The 24,740-nt window shown below is 43.8% G+C and overlaps 2 protein-coding genes and 1 non-coding gene across 4 annotated transcripts; 2 read left to right on the top strand and 1 right to left on the bottom strand.

The window, feature by feature from the left end:
- The first annotated feature begins 1,370 nt into the window (after window positions 1-1,370).
- trnas-gcu (transfer RNA serine (anticodon GCU)) lies at window positions 1,371-1,452 on the top strand. The gene has a single exon. It is a non-coding gene; the product is annotated as a tRNA-Ser (tRNA).
- A 101-nt stretch (window positions 1,453-1,553) lies between these two features.
- plekhm3 (pleckstrin homology domain containing M3) lies at window positions 1,554-17,741 on the bottom strand. Its single transcript, XM_086050687.1, is given in 9 exon segments — window positions 1,554-3,706; window positions 3,802-3,959; window positions 7,814-7,877; window positions 8,740-8,933; window positions 9,132-9,277; window positions 11,977-12,562; window positions 12,564-12,922; window positions 15,833-16,464; window positions 17,649-17,741. Coding segments are annotated over 8 exon segments (2,190 nt in total). The 5' UTR covers window positions 16,356-16,464; window positions 17,649-17,741; the 3' UTR covers window positions 1,554-3,546.
- On the top strand, window positions 7,823-22,230 carry dnajc15 (DnaJ (Hsp40) homolog, subfamily C, member 15). 2 transcript variants are annotated; one of them, XM_086050688.1, is made up of 8 exons: window positions 7,823-7,912; window positions 18,691-18,873; window positions 20,402-20,531; window positions 20,763-20,814; window positions 20,961-21,034; window positions 21,110-21,186; window positions 21,255-21,325; window positions 21,398-22,230. In XM_086050688.1, exons 2-8 carry the CDS (start codon window positions 18,764-18,766, stop codon window positions 21,466-21,468), a joined length of 585 nt encoding a protein of 194 aa, XP_085906814.1. In that variant the 5' UTR covers window positions 7,823-7,912; window positions 18,691-18,763; the 3' UTR covers window positions 21,469-22,230. The 2 variants fall into 2 exon arrangements, with proteins under 2 accessions (XP_085906814.1, XP_085906815.1); XM_086050689.1 differs by lacking the exon at window positions 7,823-7,912 and adding an exon at window positions 18,511-18,533.
- The last annotated feature ends 2,510 nt before the right edge of the window (window positions 22,231-24,740 follow it).

Genomic DNA, 24,740 nt, shown 5'->3' with positions numbered 1-24,740 from the left:
AAAAAATCGAAATGAAACGAAACCAAACTGGAAAGGAACAATACGTAAAGATTTGAACCCTGACACACACAGACTCACACTTAGCCATAGACACACATAAACGCACACACTCGCACAGTGCGTTCGTGCCGGCTCCCCCCCCCTTGTGACCGTTTCCCCCTCCTTAACGTGTCTTTTGTTTTGATTTGCGTTGGCATGTGGGGGTCTCTCTCTCTTTCGCTCCCTGTCTCTAAATGAGCGGCAAGAGTCCGCGGGCCAGTGGAGCAGGACAAAGGCGGCGCTGCGCTGGCTACACTTGCCGCTTTGTGGTCCAGCTCGTCAGCGCTAATTGGCCGAGACAATTAAGGCAACGACGCTCCGCCGCCATTGGACGAGAGCCTCCGCGGGCCACGCCAGCTGACCTGATGCTAAGCGACATGCTAGCTTATTGTCACGTCCACGCATATTCCACTTTATAGGACGCAGATGATGATGTCACCGCCACGCTCTTGTCGTCACCTGTGTTCAAGTTTTACAAAACATGAACAGACGGGCCGGAGCAAAGGCGGAAACCTAAGAAAACAATGCCGGACCTCAAAATGTGGGACAGGTGGAATACACCTAAAACACAGCTAGAATACGAAGCAAAAAACATGTGGAAAATGTACACTTAAAACAGCTGGAAGGCAAAACATGGAACACAGGTGGAACAGTTAGAACGTAGTTAGGTTCAATAAGTTGAACTCAAGTGGCACAATTTAAACATAGGTAACGGCTACAACATAAGTGGAGCACAACATAGGTGGCCCAGTTAAAAGGTGGGAAAAAGTTGAAGCACTGGCACAATAGGTGAAACACAGGCGGAACTGTTGGAAAATTACATAGAACACTGGTGAAACACAAGAACACAAGTGGAACAGTAAGAGCACAGGTGGAACACATTTATACCACACTTATAGCATAGTTAGAAAACAGTTGGAGCAGAGCCGAGAACAGGTGGTACAAAGCAAGTACACACAATGGAACACATACTGTAGAACAAGGGTGCCCACGTCCGGCCTCTGAGATCCCCCATTCAGCCAGTTTTAGCTGTATCCTTACGGCAACACACCTGATTCAAATCATCAGGATCGTTAGCAGGCTTTTGCAAACCTTGCTGATGAGCTGATCATTTGAATCAGGTGTGTTGGAATAGGGATAGATCTAAAAGAGGCTGGGTAGGGACTCTTGAGGACCTTGACTCGGGCACCCCTGCTGTAAAACACAGGTGGAAAGTTAGAAATGATGTGGAACCACGGTGAAAATGGGCGCAAAACTCAAAACGACAGTTGAAATGTATAGAAATGTTAGGACGTGGTTGGAAATTGTCCCTCAAGACGGATGGCAGCATCGACGAGGTGGCCGAGTGGTTAAGGCGATGGACTGCTAATCCATTGTGCTCTGCACGCGTGGGTTCGAATCCCATCCTCGTCGACGATGCTTTTGATGAAAATGTGAAAACCTTACACCGCTTTTATCACAAAGGTTGAAAAAGTACGAGAACATGAAAATCTCCCAAAACTACAGTAACAAAATTCCCTTGAAAACGTTTTATTGGCCATGAACAAAACAAACATGAAAAGTGCAAATTCAAACTTAAGTTCTTAATTTAATACTTCACAAAACACATTTGTAGGCAAAATAAACAGAAAATATGGCAAACAAAAAAATAGGAGTCATCAGTCTTTTTTCCTCATAGACCACAAAAAATAATTTAAAAAAACATAAATGAAAATACATACATCTCTTGGCCAAAGTACAATTTATGTAGTCCCTGAATTGAAATGCAAATAAAAAAGCAAAGTGTGTTTGTGTTTTTATGGCTCATATGTTGACATAATGATAAATATGTTAATATCGATACAGGCGACAATGAAACAACGTCATTAGTTCATGTTCACAAAAACAAAATGGTGTTGGCACGCAAATGCGACGTTGAACACTCAAACCGGGGGGCGCTAATTGCTCATGGCTAATGGCTAATAGCGCTATTCAGATTCAGATCGCACTAACGTAAAATCTTCCTTTTTTTAGCTTAGTTAGCGTCGCTTATTTTTTATTATCGAACTTAAAATTCTTAAGAAACACTGTTAAATTGTCGCTATGATTTTCTAAATTACCACAGTTTACATCGTAATTGTACTCTACATTTAACAACTTTACGTTCAAAATAAAATATTTTTAGCTAATGGCGTTATCACAATAAGACGCACGATTACGTAAAAGCATCGCGGTCCTTTTTTATGAATCATGAATGTTACAAGTAATAATTCAAGTTATAATTGTTGTCTACGTTTAACTATTTTTGTTCGTTTTGAATGTAGAGTAAAATTGCGGAACGTAGACAACTGTTATGACAAACTACGACTCGTGACGTTAGCGATTACGACAACAAAAGTTTACTCAAGATAATACCATAAAAATAAAACAACTAGCAGAGCACTAGTGTAGCACTAAGCTTAACATACACATGCTAATTGAATAGTCATCATTTTGTTTTTATGGAATGAACAAAAGTATTATTTGTTTGTTTTTTTGATTGTTAATGTTACTGGGATTGTACTTCACGTCGTAATAGCTGGGCAGCCAATTAGTTGATTGCTAATGACGCTATTGCCATAAAACATGTTAATGTTACATTATTGCTTGTTAGTTAACACATGCTTGCCGTTTTGTTTTTGTTACAAACTAGTGTAAAATTCCCCTGTCATCTCTATGGTAACGTCACGAGTCGTCATTTATATGGGAATAGTCATCTAAGTTTAACACATTCACATTATGACTGAAATAAACAAAAAACAAAAAGGATAAGTAGCTCGTAGCTTACACATGGCAGTTGTTGTTTTGTTTTGATAATACATACAAACGGTAAGCTAGCTATTCATTATTTTCTTCAACATTACCAGTCAGACTTAGTTCAGAGTCATTTACTTTTGACAATTTAACGTTGCATCCGGAATAAAAAGGCTAACTAAATAACAGCTTATAGCTTTTTTGTTTTTATGTTATGAACAAAGTTAGCAATTTTTTTTCCCGCAATATAAGATATGATTAACGATTTAACGTTGTGTCCGAAATGTAAAAAAAACACTAAGCTTAACACGCTAGTTTTCGTTATTATATTACGAGCAAATGTAAAATTGTACCGTAGGGCTCGCTGTAGGGTCAATAGTAACGAATCGTTGTAATACCTCTTAGCACCACCCTAGTGAGAAACTTGTTGGTAGCTAATATGAAATTAACATAGGGGACGCCGTTTCGCGACAAAAAACATTTTCTGAACAATCCATCCATGATATTTTTTTTTTTCCACAACATGACCTATTGATTAATTTGATGTTGATGATTATGTCACATGTTCAAACAGCGACGGCCATTTTGGAGTCACCGCATAGCGGGCGCCATTTTGTGAAACTGTATAAAGAAGTTCTTGTGCAACATTTATGCTCCCAAAGCGTCTTTCACTTGAGCTCGGCTCGGACTGCCGCCGCTTTCGCTACTTTGTGTCCGCCGTCCTGTGGCCGTGTCTCAGGTGTCCTGGTAGGGCAGGTGGTGGTCGTCGTCGTCGTCGGGCGACCAGAAGGACGACGGCCGTTTGGTGTGGTGTAGCTCGCGTCGGACGCAGCGGGGACACGGCTGGCATTTCTGCCGACATTCAGCGTGGAAGACCGCGCCGCAGCCTGAGCACCTGGCGGGAACACGACACGCAAAATTATTTGGCGACTTGGTGGCTTCTAATCGCGCCGGATGTAGTAAGCGGAATGTTATAATAGAAAGCGCAACCTCCTGGTGGCGCTGTCCTGGAACGGGTAGATGACGTGTCCGCTGTGGCACAGTTCGCAGATGAAACCTTTCTGTCGGCACAAAGTGCAGCCCAGCACGTGAGCGCTGGCGAACTTGATGACTTTGGACAGGAAGGGAGCCAGATGGCCGTCAATCACCTGCAGGGGGGCGGGATTAGAGGAGAACACATAGGTAGCATGTAGCCACGCCCACGCAGGTTTGTCATTGACTACTATGAAACAATAACCTTAGTTGGCAACCTTTAACCCTGGCTTGAAAGTATTTTAAAACCCTAAACTTAGTTTACAACACTAACCGAGACTTAAAACCCTACTTGGAAACCCCTACAAAATTAGAAACCCTAACACTAGCTTGCAACCCTAAAGCCTCACCCTAGTTGGCAACCCTAACCCTGACTTGAAACCATAATTTGAAACCCAGGCTTGGAACCCTTACTCTAAATTTCAATTGAAACCATACTTTGTAACCCTAATCATAACTTTAAACCCTAACAATGACTTCAAACCCTACTTTGAAACCCTAATCCAATATTAAAACCCTAATTTGAAAACCAAACTGTTTTTCTAAACACTGTCTTGAAACCCTATTCCAGACTTGAAACCCAAATCCTTTCTTGAAACCCTTACAAGTTACCCTAACACAGGTTTGATACGGTAATTTGAAACGGTAACCCTGTCTTCAAACCCTAATTTGTAACCCTAACCATGACACCAAAACCCAACTCCAACACCCTAAACTGAGGCTAAAACCTCAACAGTCTAAAACCCTAACCCTGGCTTGAAACCTGATCTAGGAACATGAACGTGAAACATGACGTGAAACCCTAACCTTTGCTTGAAACTTCAACCCCAATTTAAAGCCTTAACCCTTTCTTGAAATGCCAACAATAGCTTGAAACCCTCAATTCAAACCTTAACCATAGTTTGCAATGATAACACAGGCTTGAAACTCTAATCTCAAACCCTAACCTTGACTTGAAACCATCAAATCATAACCCTTTGTTTGAAACCCTAACTCTAGTTTGAAGCCGTAACCCTTGTCTTCGAATCCTGCCTGACCGCAACCTTCTTCATGCATGTGGACCGCACGCACACGCATTCTGTGCGCGTGTGTTTGTCGCATGCAAAGTGTTCCTAATTTGATGAAGAGGATGATGAATGTTTGGGCTGGCGATGCCGTTGTCCCCCCTGCCCCAAGTGTCCCCCCTCCCCAGCGCCCCCCCCCCAACCCCCCTTGCCAGTTGCATTGACGAATTGCCATCCTGATGCATGCTGACAGGCTCCCTAATGAACACCTCGCCTCTAATTTGAGCTCAAGTAAAGCAGGGAGGAGGATGGACGAGCCCCGACGCTAACACACTACAACAATAATCTTGGGTTTAAAAGCCACATTTCAAACCCAAATCCAAGTTTCAAACCCTACACCAGGCTTGGAATCCACATTTGAAACCTGACCCTTTTTTGAAACCCCAAACTGGGCTCGGAATGCAAACCCTAAACTTGGTTTGAAATCTTAACCGCGGCTTCACATCTGAACTTGGAATCTAGCCTTCATTTGAAACTGGAGCTTTAAACCACAACGCTGGCTTAACACCCCAATTGACGACCCTGACCCTGGTTTGAAACCCTAACTGGAAACTCTTACCCTCGTTTGAAATCCAAAACTGGCCATGAAAGCCTAACCCTGGCAACTGACAATCCTGAGTTGAAACCCTCCTCATAGTTTGAAACCGTAACCCTTGTTTGAAACCAACCTGGTCTTAAAACCCAAACTGCAAATTGAATCCCTAATAGAGCTGGACGATATGACTGAAAAGTATATCATGATATAAATGTTTCATATTGGTCGATATCGATATATAGATATATATAATTTTTTTTCTTTTTTTTAACTAATGAAAATAGTGACCCGGAGAAAAATGAATTTAGGTGATTTTATTTTAACATAATACTTCACCTTTAATAAGAGGTCTATGAAAGAGTGAAAAAAAACTGGTGAATATAAAGATTAAATAAACTCTGTTTTAAAGATAATGTGCTTAGTAGGGCTGGGCGATATGTCTGAAAAACTGTCACAATTTAAGTAGTCCATATCAGTCAATATTGATAATTATTGATTTTGTTTTAAGCCAATTAAAAAAAACAAAAAAAACAGTTTTTAAGTACATAGTTATAACAATTGTAAGAAAAATGTCAACCTTGTTACTGTAGCTTGTGAACACTCGTGAATACTACTCACGCCTTATATTCCGCACGCGCACGCGCACTGCAGTTAAAGCTTGTCCTCTTTACTGCACGCAGAGTCTTTGTGCTGCCTTCTAATCGTCTAAAACGGGCGTTAAACAGCTGCCGGACTGACTGACTCAAGCACACGCATGCACACAAAAAACGAATCCCAGCTTTTAGGGTATTTTACTTTTTAAAAATATATATATATTGACATGAATAAAAAAAATAAAAATAAAAAAAAAAAACTTCAGTGATGCATGTCCCATTATTTGTATTTAAAAATAAATCCTACTAAATATGGGACAGATGTTTTGGCAGGGTAAACTAAGGTACAAATAATGTCTAACTTGCGCATTGTAAAATGGCACAAATTATTTAAATCGTTTAAAAATATGGTGCAAATAAGTGTTTGGTATTCCAAAATATGATAAATGTTAAAGAACATAAAAATATGACAAAATAAAAGTAAAAATAGGTTATAACATGACCATTAACTCATTCACTGCCAGACATTTTCAGACCCTCGTTTACCCTAACGTTTGAAAAAAATTGAAAAAAATATATAAATACGTTCCTGGGATTGACTGGCTGGACTGTGAAGAGACAAGTAAATTCATCAATGGCAGTGAATGAGTGAAATATATTTGAAATTATTATTTTTTTTAAATAATCATAAAAATAAGCATATAAAATAATGTTTAGCATTATCAATATTTTATATCATTCCAAAATGTAAGAATAGAAGTGTAAATAAACATATGTACACTAGCATTCCAAGATATTTACCATTATTTATACGTTAATTTAAACGCCATATGTCAAGTGAGTTTTTTTTAATGTTCATAAAATTTTTTAAATGATTTTAAACTACTTTAAATACAAATCACATAAGGAATCATATGCACGCACGCACGCACACAATATATGCTCTTCTTCCTTCTACTTCAAAAACGAAGTCTGCCCGTTAACATCCACTGAGAACAATTCTAAAACGGCTTCCTCCAAAATGGCATTGATTGGTGAATCCTCTGCTAACACGCTAACACGCTAACAGGCATGCGTGTGTGTGTGCGCGCGCGCGCACAAGCGTGCATGTGCGTGAGGCTGAATGCAGGCATGTCACGCTTTGTTTTCCCGCCTGTTGCTTCTCAATGTGAGCAATTAGCCGAGCACAGTCACACAGTGTGCGAGTGGAGGAGGTGAGAGGGGGTCCGGAGGGGCGAGGGTGAGGAGGGGGGTTAGGGGGCGCTCTTTCACCGTGAGAGCGGGCGAGCGAGGGGAGCCCCCCGTCAAGAAAGAAAAGAGGGGCAGGGTGCAACATAATCGCCCACAAAAGAACTTTTCACTCATTTGTGGACCCTTTTCCTCTATCCCCCTCAATCTCCCTCAATCTCCCCCACGCCCCACCAACCCACCACCACCCCCAATTTACCACCACTCCACCGCCGCCATGTTGGCCTCATTTGTACAACACACACACACACACACGCACTAAAAGTTAGCTAGCGTGCGCAACTGTGTCCACTGATAACCTCACAAAGAAAGCTTTTATAAACTTATGAGCAAAAGTATTAGAACACTACTATTCTCTTTGAACAGTTTTATAACCCAAGGAAGTTTTCTTTTGTGAGAAAATACACTTTTAATGGCAAAATATTGCATTTTTGTTGAGAACTACATGTCAAATAAACGATTTTGTGATGTTCTATACTATACAGTATTTTGGGCCAAATGTACAGTTAAGTGTGTGTGTGTGTGTGTACCTGCTGCAGGTCAGCAATGGAGTAGAGGTGAATGTGCTGCAGCAAATACTCTCGAGGGAAAATTCTGTGGAGGCAAGAGAAGAAAAACAACGAGTGGTGGTGAGTCGTCCATCTTTGTGACAATGTTTAAATGTGGCCTCTGTGTGGTCATCCTGCGTGCGCGCGCGCGCGCGTGCTCGGATGCTCGCGGACACCAAGGCAAGGAAGTAGTTTGATTGAAACGCAGTAATCCCCCGCCATTTTGCGGTTCGAGTTTGGCGGCCTCGGCGCATCGCGGGTTTTCAAAAGGTATTCATCCAAAAGTAGAAATGGAAAAATACAGCCATATTTCAGAACGATAGAACAGAATAAATACAATTCAATTGTGTCAAAATTCAATGTAATTACAATACTGTAATCACAATGACATCTAACTGAATTGAAATTAACTCATTCCTTGCCATTGACAAATTGACTTGTCTAATTGATTTTTTTTTTTTTTCAAATTTTTTTCAAACGTTAGGGTAAAAGAGGCTCTGGAAATGTTTGGCAGTGAATCAGTCAAGTTGAATAAACACAAATAAATATTGCAAACAAATTAACTAAACACAAGTAAATATAATAAATAATAATAAAAAATAAAAAAAATCCTAACATTGCGACTTCATATTAGCGGCAGGCAAAATTCAATTCAAACTGACGTGGACTTAAGATGACCCGTAGTATGTTTAGCACTACTGGGGCAAAAAAAAAAAAAAAAGACTGATGTGTCTGCAAATGTTTTAGCGCCACGACCGTCATTAATTGCGCTGTGTTTGGAAGTGTGCAAAACCGTGCACTCGCACACATAAACACAGACGTGCGCGTGTGTGTGTCAGGTGGTCTTCCAGCCCACTCATATTGCGGGTGGGCCTGGAACATATCCTCCCCCCGGGGGTTGAGCGTACCTTCGTCGCAGATCCTCTGCGATGGTGGCGCGGCAGCTAAACAGGTAGGCGCGCAGCGACTGCAGCTGCTGGCGGAGGCGCAGTACGGCGCTGAGGGGCTCGCAGTGCTCGTAGAGACCCCCGTTCAGCTGCTGCACGTCCAGCAGGGGCTCCTCATACACAAATTCCAGAAACTCCTTCGCCTGCTTGGACACCTGCAAACAGATTGCGCTCAGAACCTACGCGAGGGCGTTTGAACCGACGTCAGTTCGTTTTGTTTTACTGCGCTGTCGTTTTAACTGGGGAGAGGAGACGCGCCGGCTATGAAATGCGAAATACCGACAAGGTTGAGAGAGCGGTTCGGACAGCGAACGCCAGGTGTTAGTCGGCGTGTTTTGTGGCGCCTTGGTCACCTTGCGCTTGCTGGTGTCCCAGTTGTGGAGCAGGCGGGCGGGAATGAGGAAAGTGTTGTCCTGGTGGCAGTTTTGGCAGTAATACCAGCCGCTGTAGTGGCACACTTTGGCTTTGCCCCTGGAGGCGCCCACTGGACGCTGGCAACCTGCGCACGACAGGGGCGAGTCACAATGCCGTCAAGTAGCGTCCACACGCAGTGGCGACAATGATAATGTTGCGCAATTGGGCGTCACCTGTCTAGCTTGTGTGGAAATTTGAAGACATTGGACAAAATGACCCTGTCATGGCTTCTTCAAAAAACCAAAATAGCAGACTTCCTGTGTTGATTCAGACATGGATTCTTGAGACTTTTTGGTGTGTCTACTCATGACAGATGAAACTGTCAAATGTCACGTTGTTAAGTGTAACTGGCTTCAGAGGCTGAATCTTCAAAAATAACAACACAAGCGCCACTGAAAATGGCCCAAAAATGGCTGATTCAAAATAAATTGGCAGACCTGCATCTTTTCGGACATGACTGCTTGCGACTTTTTATGTAGTTGAACTCATAATAGACATGCCCACCAAAAAAAAATTATGTTGCTTAGCGAAGATGGCTTTGGGACACGCTAAATGCTGACAGCCCCCAACATCCATCTGCCTAAGTGCCGTCTCGTGCCGTCATGCCAAAAGCTGTAGTCACAACACAAGAGCTGAAGAAAAAAATAGATCTTACCCTGCGTTCGTTTTGATAGCTTTTCACACAAGCAACCGACACGTGCGCACCCCGCCCCCCGCACACACACACACAGGTGTGTCTTATCAAGCTAACATCAGAGCCGGCGTGAAAAAGACTCAAAAGAAGAAAAGATGAGAGACAACCATCAGGAAGTGATGGCGACGACATGCGTGAGCCTGAACACCAGCACACTGTGTGGCGTGGAAAGGCACCTGAACCCGACGAGGGAAGCGGAAGTCAACCCAAACACATTTTGTTCAGGAATATGTTCCCAGCAGACCCACTAGTTGAAACCTTTGTGGAATATAAGTTACGGGGCAAAATGCACTCGTTTTTAGCCATCTTTGGGGGCGGCCATTTTGTATTCTGTCGCCTGAAAATGACATCACAACTGCTCACGACGACCAATCATGGCTGACCTGTTTTCTGAGTCTGAGCCGCGATTGGTCGCTGTGAGCAGTTGTGATGTCATTTTCAGGCGACAGAAGACAAAATGGCCGCCCCCAGAGATGGCTAAAAACGAGTGGATTAACACTTATACCACAAACGCAATATTTATCAGAATGCCTTGTTTCAACTAGTGGGCCTGCTGGGAACATATTCTTGAAAAAAATATCTTTATGTTGACTTCCGCTTTAAGGCAACCCAGTGAGAATTCTTAGGTAGTAAAAAAGGCGGAAAAGACGGGACGCTCTGTCCAACAAATGTAGCCCCTTTCACACAGTTTAACAAAATCGGCACCAACTTTAGAAGTTGCAAAAGTTGCAGGTCGACTCATACAATGTCCACCATTTTGTGACCGATACTTCACTATAACACACAATGGCCACCATTTTGTGAGCGTTACCGGTCCGCTAATTGTCACTAAAGCTTCTAGCAGTTTCCGCCGCTCCTCTCTGATCTTTTATTGCGGGGACGGGGGAAGATGAATGGGAATTTAAACGCAGCTCAAAAGGTCTACCGATTGTACCTCGGCTCACTGCGGAGGCGGGGGTGTGGGGGGGGGGGGTGCGGGTGGTGTTGTTGGTGGGCGGGGGAAAGAGGAGGGGTGGTTCACTTTGACCTGCAGAGGGTTGAGCGCACGGCGGTGGGAGATGGCATGAGGGCCGATACCGGGCTTTCATCTGCCCGCCGCGGGTCCGGACCTGCACACCTTTGAGAAGACCAATGTGCGTGTGCGTGCGCGTGTGTGTGTGTGTGTGTTAAAAGCTTTGATGTGGTTTCTTTCACACTGACAAAACACTCCAGCATGCAAGGGTGACCACCAAAAAAAATAACGTGTGTGTGTGTGTTTATCTTGTACAATGAAAAGCCCAGCAGTTGTGGGACTGGCCAAGTAAGGTGCAAAGCATTTTTTGACGAAAACGGTGATTGTGTGATAATCGGAACACGTAGAAGAAAACGAGCGGCGATAAAGGACGATTGAGCGAAGGAGGTCATGTGTAAAAGGCTAGCAAATAAGCAAACGACATTACGCAACAACGTATCGCATCATTATTGCCAAGTGAAAGCTAGCGATGCGACACGTTGCGAGTGTTCACGCGTGTGCGCGGCTCTTCAAACGCACACGCTCACAAAGACCCACACGCAAATATACAAAGTGTCCTTCATAAGAGATCATCTCCTACGTGTAATTAATTATAGACCACATGGTACATTTACATGCTAAATAGTTAAATTAATAGTATGTATGTATGCATATATGTGCGTTGCATATGCAAAGTGCACACATGAAAAGAGTTACAAGAGAAAAAGGAGCGAAAATGATGGTCAACAAAAGTACACAAACTGGATGAGTGAGAATCACCGGCGCCTCTGCTGGCCGCAGCCGAGTAGTGCGCTTACAATTTGGAATCAAAATTCATCTATAAATCTAGTCGCACGGACATTTAAGTGATTTTGCCTGTCAGCAGTCGTGACAAACTGCTGAAATGGAAAATGAAGGAGGAACGGAGAAGGAGAAGAACACGGAGCAGAATGAAGAGAAGGAGAGAGGGAAAATGATGTAGGAGGCTAAAGTAGAACAAAGAAGGAGACGAAAAAAAATGGGAAGGAGGAGGAGAATGACAAGTCGGATGAAAAAGGAGAAACTGTCAATGAAGAGGACTCGGGCCGAGTAGTCTGACCTGCACACGTGAAGCCCTGAGCGGTGAGTCCTTTCTCCAGGGCGACGCAGGTGAGGAGGCTGAGAAAGCTGGTGGTGACCGACTGCCTCTTGGCCCTCTGCTCCCTCTGCCTCCTCTCTTTGGACCTGAGCAGCACGCCCGGATGACCGCACTCCTCCCGGGCGGGCGGCCGGGCCCCCGCCGCGGCCCTCAGGGCCTCCATCCACTCCGAGGCCTTGGCGGCGGTGTCGGCTCGGAGTCGGATGGCGTCGGCGGCGAAGGCGGCTTGGAAGCGCTCCCCCTGGTGCGGGACCTCGGGGTCCGGCTGCACGCCCAGGCAGGAGGCCAGCGCGTACTGGCGGACGGGGCGGGACACGGGGCCGCGCCCCTCGGTGGGGAACGCCTGCAGGCTGGTTCGGCTCAAAACGAAGGTGAAGGCGCGCCAGTTGTTCTGGTCCAGGAGTTGGTGGAGGAGGCCCGCTTTGAGGACGTCCTGGCAGCGCTGGCTAAACAGCGGCAGGGTGGTGGGGCGGCTCAGCGGGGGGGCGCCATCAGAGTCGTCGGGGAAGGTGACCGCCTTCTCCGCCGCCCCCGCCGCCGCCCCCCCCCTTGCGCTGCCTGGCGGGCCTCACCGCCTGGACCTTCTCCCACACGAGGCGCCGCCACTCGGCCGCCTCCCACTGGGTGGCGGCCCTCAGTTGCACCCGCGTGCTGTTGAAGAAGACGGCCTGCAGGGTGCGCGGGTCGGCAGGCTGGCAGGGCGCCGGCGCCACCGCAGCCTGGCAGTGCGACAGCGAGTAGGCCGTTCCCAGCTGGCGGTTGGCGCTGCTGTCCAGCGTGTAGAGGCGAAGCTCGCAGGGCGTCAGCTCCACGTGGCACTGGCTCCAACGTCCCCGCGGGCCCTCGCGGTACTCCATCTCGGCCTGCTTCGACACCATGCTGCTACTGCTGCTGCTCCCCTTCTCAGCTGCAAAGGGACAATGGAACAAAATAGTTTGGGATTATTTCAGAATGAATTCTCAAAATGCGGGGTCCAGGTATCGATATGAGGCCGATACCGGCCTCATTTCAACGTATTGGGTACTGGTGAAGGACGGCGAAACTAGCCACTGATACTTAAGTAAAAAAACATTTTTTTTTTTAAGTCTTCCTTCCTAATTGGTACTATGCTGCAGCCGTCGGTGAACCATCATGTGCGTTACAAAGACAGAATGGTCTGTTCACAATTATCTGTAGTATCGGCACTTGGTATCGGGGAGAACTCAAGAGTGAATACACGCACTGGTATCAGTCTGAAGAAAATTACAGACACTGACATTGAATTTTGTGTTCATCAGTAAAACTAGGGTCAGGGGAAATTTTCTTCAAAAACAGTGCCTTCCAAATCTTTTTTTCATAAACGGTTGTTCACAATCCTTTTTTTTTTTTTTCACAGCAAAATCGTAAAAAAAAAACAATTGGCAGACTTTCTGTTACATTTCTGGCCTTCACAGGCTTTCTAAAGCCTTGAAGACCTTCAAGGTAAAACAACTTCCAATTTAATTTTGCAGCATGGGTCCTTGAGACATTTTGTGCATCCTGTCATGGTAGACAAGTCAGCCAAATTTTATCTGTAAATTTGGTGTTCAGGATGATTTTTTTTCTGTTCAACATGAACAGACGTTGGCAACCCCATTTCCATGGCGAATTGACAAAACAAAATGGCTGACTTCCTGTTCAGTGAGGCATGGGTCTTTGAGACTTTTTCGTGCATCCTATACTTTTTCGTGGATGAATCCGTGAAACTGTTGACAGGGCCTAGGTTAGGTTTTTTTTTCCTTGTACGAGTCCTTGCAACCCTTTTTAAATGGTGAAACCTTCAAAGCGAAATGTCGCCAAAAGGCTACAAATAGCGCGCCGTGTTCACATTGATTGCAATTTAAACACGCTCGCGTCTTTGTGTTGCCATGTCAATAAATCAAGGCGCGTCAAGCTGCCTCCATTTATTTAAAACAACAACAATGGCCGTCCCCGCACCTGCCCTTAATTCCATTTTCTCCCGTCCGAGCGCCAAGTGACAGATGTCGGACTTTGTTTTCCCGGTAGGAGAAATCGATCAGAGGGAGGAAAAATTACCTCATCGATCTTATCAAAACACGTTTTGTCAGCGTGTTAACTGAGCCTATATGAATATGCAAATGAGCAGCAGCGTGGACAAGCTGATTGGCCGCCGTCACGCCCGGGCGCTTTGAGAGGGGAAACTGCCGCCGTCCATTAGACGGGACAACGCGTGAGTGATGAACTAGCTGGGAATGCTAATTTGCTATCAGGAACATTGGCTTCATACTCATACTGAATTTTCCTTTTATGGTTTTATGGATTGAAAGAAAAATTTGCTGGGTTTGACGTAAAAAATAACGGCGGCTCAATACGGGCTCGCCCGTGACAGGTCTCTGCGTGAAAGGCATCAATGGGGACACAATGTGAACGTGGTCTCATTGTGTCGATGCTAACCAGCTGTTGCTAATGAGAAAAGCAAACACGGCGTTTTGTCCCGTCCATCAGCCCCCCGCCCCCCCCCCCTCCCCCCATTGCATTTTCTCCGCTTTTCAGCCTAAACGGCCTGCTATCTTTTCACGTGTATGCTAATACGGCGTAATCCCGCCCGTGTCGGGAGGCGCCTTAATTAGCTTCCTGCGCGCTCGCCTCATTTGAGTCCATTTGCCGACGGGATTACCGGCTATTATCCAGCACACCCCCAGACCTCTGGAGAGTGTGTGCATGTGTGTGTCATTTAAGGTTATCATCATTTTCTATCATTACAGCCTCCTCTGAGCACAGGAAGACATCCAACACTCAAAGTAGACGGCAACGCGACAAAAAAAAAAAAAAAAAAAAAAAATCAATATTCGAAGCGATAAAACGTCGCACCTAATATTTTGGGTGCCTTATTTAGAAAAGTACGATCCCTGGGATTTTGCCCCATATTTCTGTCCTGACGTCATTTCGCGCCGATTAGTGAAACTGGAGCCAATTTTTTTTTCCATGCACCGCACTCCCCAACCCATTTTCTCTTGGCAAATCTCATCTTGAAAGCTTCAAAGCAAAATGGCCGACTTACAGTTCAATTTTGGGGATGGGTCCTTTTGATTTTGTTTGTGCGACCTGTCATGATGCACGTGTCCACCAAAATTCATGTTGATCGGTGAAACTGCTGCGGGGGCCAAAGTGTTTTCCACAAACAGACCTTTGTCGCACCTTTTCCATTGCGAAATCGCTCAAAAACTTCAGCACAAAATGACTGACTTGCTGCGTCCACTGAATTTCAAACAGATCAGTGAAACTGTTGTCGGTGGCAATTTTCAGGGCCCGCGCGCGCACACGTATCGCACCCATGCATGCACACACACTCCTAAATACCACTACTACTACTGCAAAATAGTGTGCAAATAGTTTAGAACACAATATTCTGTGAGCCTTTGAAAGATCAGTCAGGAACTCAAGAGGTTCTGGTTTTTGAAAATGGCAGGTACTTGAAAGAGTTAACTGAACAGAATTAAATTGTCTAAAACATTTTTATTGAAATGCATAAAGCTTTTGCTTTTAAAAGGACCATCTTCTCGTAGAGGAAGCACATTTATTTTCACATTGCTTAAAAAGAAAAAAATAGCTTGACAGAATTAATGCATAGCGAGGGGGAAAAAGTCCAAAACAAAAAGTTTGAGCAATGTTACTGTCACTTGCTTTATCTTTTCTCTTTCCATGGTAGTTTCGCTAGCCCGCGTCGATTGAGTTTCCCATTGTTCGTTAGCATTAAGCTAAGGCCATATCGGCCAACCCTGTGGACACAAGTGGTTGTGTTGATTTCTATTGTGCACGCTGGCGTGTGCGTACCGACCTTCCATCTGGTGGTTTAGGATTGTGTTCTTGAGGGTGTCCACAGCGGGCAGTCCGTTGTCAGTGTAGACGGCCGTTCGGTAGTTGACGTCGGACCTGGACCTGTTGTGTCCCTTCTTGAAGGCGGCGTTGGTGGCGGGGTTGACGGCCGAGGCGGCGCCCTCCTTCCCGTGCGCCACCAGGTCGTTGGTGGATCGCGCCCGGCTCCTTTTGCCGTGCCGCAGGCCCACCACACTCAGGCCGTCGGCCCAGGCCAGTCCGAGCGGGCCCACCTCGGGCTGCTGGCCGGCCAGGAGACTCCACACGCCGCTGGAGCTCAATTTGGCCAGCGCGGCGCTCGACGCCTCCTGGAGCTTCTTGGGCTGCCCAAAGGTCTGGTTCTTGGGAGGAGTGAGGCCGCCCGGGGCGGCGAAGTCTTCGGTGGCCTCCAGGGCCGGGCTAATGTCGCCCACCGCGTCCATGTGCCTCAGGCCCTCCATGTTGCGTTCACGGCTCACGCTAGTTAGGTCCAAACATATCGGCATCTGGACCGGGATCCTTATATAGCCTTCATCCTGTCGCCAGGGATTAAAAATCCTGCCTGAAGCCTTTGGGTGGATGCCGGAGGAGCTTGTGGCATCAAATGGAGGTGATCTGAAAAAGAAAACAAAACGGTAAAGAGGAAGTGCGAGAGGAAACACAGCTGCAGTTATTCATAGCCGTGTGGATTTGAGTGAGCATGTAGATTGTCGCACAACTTGTGTCTGCCTGCTGTCTATCCGTCCACGTGTGCGCTCTTCTTCCCTCTAATCTGCGCTCTGATTGATTTTCCAGCTCAGCTCAGCCTCTTTGTCTGCTCATATGAATTATTTAAAAAGCCATTAGCTCATCCCAGGTCACACCACACACATTGAGTTTTTTATTTGTATTTTTTTTTAACACATTATTCGGTTACATCACTTATTTGCAAAGAGATGCCAAGGGCCAATATTCATTATTAGTTTTCTTGAAATAATACAACTTTTACCTTCAAAAAGAGGCATTATTCTTGGTAGAAATGATTTTCTTGAAAAATTATGACTTTTTTTCTAGAAAAGGATCTGACGTTTTTCTGAAAATTATGACATTTCTTCCTTGTAAAATAGCTTTAATCTCTCTTGATTTTGACTTTTTCTCAAAAATATACAATATTCTGAAACTTCAAATGTTTCTCTTAAGAATGTATGACTTTGTCCTCTTTTTCTCATAATAACTAACTACATCTTGACTATTAATTTATTTTGTTGCAGTACGGAGGAATTCCTCACCTCTCTGCACTAACTGAATATAATATGAGTTATAAAGACTATATAATTACTGTCTATATTTTTCCCTACAATTTCAGTGTAAAAAGAAAAGTACAACATAAGACAGGTGGGAAACAACGACTGGTTGGGCGCATGCGTGTTTGTCTTCTCGCAAAGTCAGCATCTCTTGCTCAGTCAACATAACTAAGGTGACGTCACTCTCAGGCTCCACGGGATGCTAGGCTAACGGGAACCCTGGTCAAACTGATCCGTTTAACCCATCCACAAGTATATAAACGTATAGGTTACACATTTGTCCTGCTTGTTTATTCAGAAAGGTTTTCTTTCAGTCTTGTTCTCGGCTGTGACGCGAGCCGGGCGAGTTAGCTGGAAGCTAACGACTTAGCCTGTCTCTCCATCGTCGAACAACGCGATCTATAAGTGTCCACTCCGTAGCATCGTTGACATTTAACAGGAGAGAGTATTGACGGTTATCATGTTGTTTTACTGGCATCACCACTGAGAAGAAAGAAGAGATTAATGTGGACTCACCTTAGTGTTTACCATCACCAAGTCATTTGACAGTGTCCAGTCGGTAAAGACGTCCGGATGGAAACGGAAGGTGCAATTTAAAAAGAGTTCCGCCTGAGGGCTTTCTTCCTTGTTTGTCAGTCTAGTCATTTATTTATTTTATGTATTTATTTGTCTCACACTTTCTGGTCATTTAATACCAACTGTAATAGTATTAGGACAACCCGCAAAAGGAAAACTAAATATATTATATGCATACTATAAGAATGAAGTTGTATTTTTTTTTGGTTGTTCTTGCTAATTATGTATTTCCCCTCGTAGGATTAGCGTTTTTTTGAGTGACGTTTTGGCAAATATGACTTCATTTTTCGTTGGAAAAAAATATTTTTCCCAGCACTACTAAACGACTTTGTATGCCATAAAAGCATTACTTTTTTTCATAAATTTACCAATCATCTTGAAAATAGTACTTTTTGATTACCAAGAGGATTATATTTTTTCTGCTAATATTTTTATTACAGAGAAATACACTTTTTTTCTTGAAAATAAAATTGGCTGCAAACTCATCGGTCGAGTAACGACCAATCAGGGCTCACCTGTTTTCTGTATTTGGTCATGTGACGTTCGCAAGATGAACTCTTCGGCACTGTGATGTCATGTTCAGTTGACAGCAAGTGGCAAAATGGCCACCCCTTGAGCTGGACAAAACAGCAGGATTTTGCTGCTTCATTCATATTCCACATATGCAATATTAATCAGAATACCGTGTTTAGACTAAGTTGCTTTTTCAGAAAATAACATGTGCCTTTATGAGCATGCAGTAATGTGTACCGCATGCTACGCTTGTCTATCCTAAATTGTTCTGTTTGCTCCTCACAGCACAAACAGAAGGAAACCTGCACTGGGGTGGTTTTTTTTTTTCCTTTTCTAGAGAAGCTTTGAGGCTTTGAGTGCTTTTCTTCTTGTGAATGAGCCTCTGCGTTCTCTTCATTATCCTCCATCTTTATTTGTCCGGCTGATGACTAAATGATGATGGCATTGAAGACGCTTTCATCTGTCGCAGGCTGTGACCCCCTCTCGGCTCTACAACCGCTGCCCTGACCCCCCCAAGCGAGCAGGCGAGCGCACGCCGCACAATGGCCGCCCGCCACTCAAGTGGCCGAGTAGTGGGCTCCGTCTCCGTGGAAACGTGGCACGTGGACGTCCGAACCCAACAGCCCCTCCCCAAATCACCAGGTCCATACGGGTTTGTTTTGGCGATGCAAATAATCCCACTTTGTACTGTTTTCATAGCAGGATTTGGATAATATTGACAAGTGTCAAAAGAAGTGAACCGCTGCTAAAAACAAAAAAGAAAAGAAAAAAAAAAGTGGCGCCACCCCATAAAAAAAGACAAAGATATAGTCCAACAGTAGATCATTTTATGCTTACTGGATTAAGTTTTAGTGAGGTACACCCAGAGGCGTACAGACAGTGGGGTCAGACGTGGTCAGATCCCACATGAGGGGGTGAGACGGTGGGGGTGGTGGTGGTGGTGGGGGTGGGGGGGATTGTTAGGCCATGCACACCACAGCACATCGGGTCTCGAGGGTTTACTAGTAGGTTTAGCGTTTCAAATGAGGGTTTTAAACTAGGGTTAGGGTTCGAAATGGGGGTTTTAAACAAAGGTTAGGGTTTCAAATTAGGGTTTAAAACCAGGGGCGTGCCGATTGTGAGCCCAAGAGGGGCGAGCATCCACAGCATGCCATGTTCCCTTCAATCCATCGCAGCGAGGAGCAGAAGAAGCTAAAACAATCTTGTTGTCTTTGACTCATTTTGTTGACAAAAACTTGCGTCGATATGTGGTTCGACATGAGGACAAATACAATGTGTCGTGTGCGTGTTGTCATTCATACGTGATACTCGCAGCCATCACAAATCCAATTACCAGAAGTACAATAGAAAGAAAGAAAAAGCTACCAGGCTGTCCAGACAACGTCACATCCTGGTGACGTTGCGTCAAGGCTCTTAGGATATACAAGTTAATCATCATCATCATGTCCAGGGGCGTCCGAGGCGCAGCCACCCCCCCCCACACACACACACACATACATACACACACACCCCTTTACAAACAGATTTACCCACGCTCACGCATACACACAGAGAGGCAGACAGACACACGCAGACGCACATACAGACATGTGCACACAAACATACACGGTAACACACACGGACAGACAGACAAACGCGCAGGCACATGCTTTCCTTTGAGGTAATTGGGTTTGGTGTCAAAATCTATAGATTGCAGAAAAACATCAATAGCATGTATTATTAAAAAGTGTAGAATAAGGCTAACACTATTTTTAATTTTTTTTTTTGATTATCATGTAGTATGTGACGTCAACGTGTGGCGTTTGCTATTCAATGTCGTCATCTAGTGGCCAAAATGTGAACTACAGCTTACTGACGTATCCTGAGCTTCCGGTGACACTCGTGGAAAAAACTCAATTCATATTAATTTAGTTTGCCAGTGAGTTATCAATTACATTTATTTCGAATATACTAAACAAATAATAAAATAAGTACAATAATTGTTTACGGCTTATTTTTTGCCGTGTCGCATAAATTCCATATTTTAAAATTATTCGTTTACTATCTGTATATTCTATATTTTGGCAATTTTCACAAAATAGCGACTGAAAGGAGCCTTAACTTGCTTAATGGTTACATTATTTAAAAACCAAAACGATCTTTCTACGCCACGTTCGTCAATGCGCATGCGCAATACGCAGACCTGCCTGGACAAACATGGCGACTTCCACCGGCGGATTGTCAGCGATGGACGGCGGAGAAATGATGCGGTACGCGGAGTACAGCCCGAAAGCGAGCTCCAGGAGCGACGCGGAGATCGACAGGCGGCTGGTGAGCATCCGTTGGACACGTTAATGAACGTTTTGCTGAGTGGGGGTCGAAAAAGACGCTTGTTTGTCACCTTCCTGACCGCTGCATGTCTTGTGCTAGCTGTTTGCTAAAGCTAAATACGTTACGTCACACTGCATTACGCAGTACGTTCTAACCTTTTATCTAAGACCAATATGAAATATGCTAACTGGAATAAAATACAAGAGTAAAAATAATGTGTGTTGTCCACAGGGTGGTACGCTGATTGCAGTAGGCCTTGGTGTGGCTGCTGCAGGTTTTGCAGGTAAAAACTTCTTTCTTTTATATCTCAAAACACGTAGGACTGCACGCTCATGACTCAAATATTCTCAATAAATTAGAAATACAAATAATAAAACCCACTTTCTGTTTTAAATAGTTTTTTTTTGCTTCAATGTTTTGATGTGCCAGGTCGCTACGCCTTCCAGCTGTGGAAGCCACTTGGCCAGATGTTCTCGGCAACGGTCCAGAAGATGCCGACATCTGTGAGTTCACCTTACACTCGCCGCTCATTTAATTACACACAGCCGTCTTTGCTCATCCGCCCGCATCTTCCTCAGGCATTCTCGTCGTACTATAAAGGAGGCTTCGAGCAGAAGATGTCCAAACGGGAGGCCAGCCTCGTCCTCGGCATCAGGTAAACCACCACAAATGGATTTTAATGGTGGTGATCTTATTTGACCCTTACTGTGCGTGTGATTGCAGTCCCGTCAGTACAAAGGCCAAAGTACGCGAGGCACACAGGAGGATCATGGTCCTCAACCATCCCGATAAAGGTGAGCCTCACTTTGTCTCAAGTATTTGTTTGATACGCATCACGAAAGTTAATTTGATGCGTTTTTCCGCAGGTGGTTCGCCATATCTCGCTGCCAAAATCAACGAGGCTAAAGACCTTCTGGACAAGGACATGCGGCGGTGACCACCGTTGTCTCCCATCATTTCTTGCACAGTCCAGACTGCGTAATAAGGACATCCTCCTTACCATTCTTGGATCATATCCATGTACAAATATTTAATAATTATATAAATAGTTTCATGTTAAGTTGATTTTAGGTATGAAAATGAATATGCTTGAATTCAACATCCCTTTGATCAAATGGGCCCATTTTGAAAGGAAAAAATATACATACAGTTGATTTTGTAGTTAAAAGTAGTGTTTGGGTGTGAAATACCATTTTTGGACATATAATTTTAGATTCATGGTCCAATTGAACCATTGAAAAAATTAACAAAAAAAAAAGGAAATACTTTCTTCTTACATACCCATGTTTTATGGGATTTTTTATTTATTATTTTTTTATTTTTTGGCACTAATTGTAGTTAAGCAAGCCCCATGCCAAATTGCCTCAATTTAAAGAATCAATAAAGTAAAAATGTTTAAAACTAGTTTTTTGTTTCGAAATTTCAATGACAGCTCACCTGTTTTCTGGAGCTCAGCCATGATTGGTCGTTATATGAGCCCTGAGCAACTGTGATGTCATTTTCAGTCCACGGAAGTGACAAAATAGCCGCCTCCAGAGATGGCTCAAAACGGGTGGATTAACTCTTATTCCACAAAACATATTCTTGAAAAAAATGTGTTCCACCCAGATTGACACGCTGCCTACCCAGTGAGATTCATCAAAAAAATATATACTTTGACATTTTTAATGAAATTATAATTAAATTATTTTTGAATTTGTGTTTTGTTGTGTTTTTATTTTTATTGAACATTAAGAATGGCATAATTGTGGTTGCCTAAGAAAGTTCTGAACTTCATGTTATTCAGTTTGTCATTTTATTTGAATATACGATGTGTCGGGATAGGAGGATTGTGCTCAGTAAAAAAAGTATATCTATATCTAACCATCTATCTATCTATCTATCTTTTTTTTTTTTTTTTACTGGCGGGAATGAGTTTCCATACATCTCTGAAAGGGGAGGGAGAGGAAGTAGAAATGCCAGATGCATTTCTTACTTTGGACACTTGAGGGCGGTGTAGCCCTTGTGAAACTGGTTTAATAATGAACGGATGACTTTCATCATGGGGGGGAGTGACGTCAACTATGAAGCGGAGGTACGAACGACAAGTCACCGTGCTAAAAAAAAAAAAAAAGACAACTCACCGTGCTGACTGTACAGATATTTCCTTCTATTACACTGCAGTTGACATCCAAAATGTAGCTTCACATCTTTCTTCACAATTTCTTACATTTTGCTTTGCTGATTTTATGGGTCGTCTTTGTTGTTTGTAATCCTTATCTGGAAATCTGAGCTGCTGGTGATTCACATGCTTGAATCATCCGGAATGAGATGGCGCATTGTAAAAATTCCCCGCAGGTCTCGCTGTCAGTCTGGAGCACAGGATGAAGAATGTTGGATTCAAATTCTCGTGTGTTTAGTCGGGCCTCTAAATGGGCCCTGAGTCACTGCTGCGCCACTTCGGTTATTAGGCTAAAAATCCGTGTGAGACACAATAAACAAAAGCAAAACATCCATTGGCATGTTCCGGATTCTCACGACATGACGTGTTTAAATCTCCATGCGGAGCGTGTACAGTATTCCAGGTTGCTTAAAGCAATGTGGGAATTGAATGCCATGCCACTGGAAGCTCAATAAACAGGATGTGGAAAGCGTGGGGAGGCATGGGAAGAGCGAGTAGGAAGGTTTGGCATGAATGCTTGCGGTAAGATATGTTGTAAAATCCAACTGCTTCCTTAAGGTTACAGACCAAACGTGTGTCATAGTATTTATTTAAGTCTTTTCTCCTTTTGCCAGTGCACTACCAATGTTTTTCAACTTCGGCTATAGCTGTAGCTCACTGAGCTAAGTTTTCACGTTAGCATATTGGTATATGTAGCCATGTGTGTTGCATTTTGTGGGTCTAAAAACACAACTGCTAAGCCTTGTAAACATTGTCTTGTAAACTGGCGCCTTGTAAACATGAGCATGTTAGCATTTGGAACAGTATTTATTGGTATGCAGTAATCCCCATTCCATCGCGGGGTTACGTTCCAGACCACCATATAGAAATACTTAAGGTATTTAAACACACTTGAAAGTAAAATAAAATACAATGCAAAAACATATGAAATATTGTGAAAGAGCAAGAGCAATGGATAACTCAGAAGTGTAAAATAGGATCCCTCAATGTGTTTACTGTTTTTTTCCAAACAAACATACTAAACTTATCATCTCGCAACATACATAAATAATCATGGCCAAAGATGTACAGTCTATTATAAAATGAACCTTCAGCCGTGGCTTTGTGTAGGCGTAAAAAGCAGGATTACTGTGAATGACATTCAATAACTTTCGACAAAAACTAGGCTGTGCTGAAAAATTTCCTGTTGCATTCTTCTTTCAAATTCAAAACTAAATAAGTGTGCCACCACTGTACAAAAAAAAAATCTGTGAACTAGCGGAAACATGAACGTGGAACCGGCGATGGAAAGCCTGAAAATAGACAGTCTGAAATTTCAAATCTTAGGATGCCAATATGGATGATCTTAGAATTGTGCCTCGTAAACGTTAACATGTTAGCAATTTTACCACTGATTATTGTGTCTTGTTAGCATAGTTGTTGTTAGTATCTTGAGTATTTCTTGCCAGAGAGAATCGCTTCTGTTTCTTTCTTGTCTTTTGAGCCTGTGAGTTGATCCAATCATGGGCTTATGCCACCATCAGTCGCATGGGGTCTGCTGCCGCCGTTGCGAGTAATGCGTTCAAATGGCGGCTTGTTCTTCTGGTGCGCTCAAATAGGACCACCTAATTGAATAAATGTGACAATGGGATTCGCCCTCAACCATATTTACACACCATCCCGCCATCGGTTCAATGCACGTCGAATTCCCCACCTTTGTTAAATCGTATTGTCAGATGGTCCGTTATTATCGCGTTGGTCAGTGTCACCGTGTATCTTGTCTTCACCACGTTGGATTCAATTATTTTCACCCCTCCTGCTTCTTCTTTTGTGTCCAGTAAATAATCGACACAGAAGTAGCCACGCCCCTGAAGGACAAATTCAATCTCATTATTAGATATGACATGTCCAATGACATCACCTTGCTTTTTTTCCCTCCGTAGTAAATCATAATCATCATCGTAAAGTGAGGCACCCGGTGATGTCACAAATAGGAAAAAGCCAAAGAAAAAAAACACACTTGTATCTGTGTTGATTGGGGGGGGGGGGGGTGATTCTGTGCTCAAGGG

Source organism: Filicampus tigris, chromosome 14, assembly GCF_054856515.1.
Source record: "Filicampus tigris isolate MCC_2025a chromosome 14, RoL_Ftig_1.0, whole genome shotgun sequence".
NCBI classification, from domain to species: domain Eukaryota; kingdom Metazoa; phylum Chordata; class Actinopteri; order Syngnathiformes; family Syngnathidae; genus Filicampus; species Filicampus tigris.
Note: the sequence above shows the minus strand (reverse complement) of the source record. Positions and strands in the feature narration are given on the sequence as shown.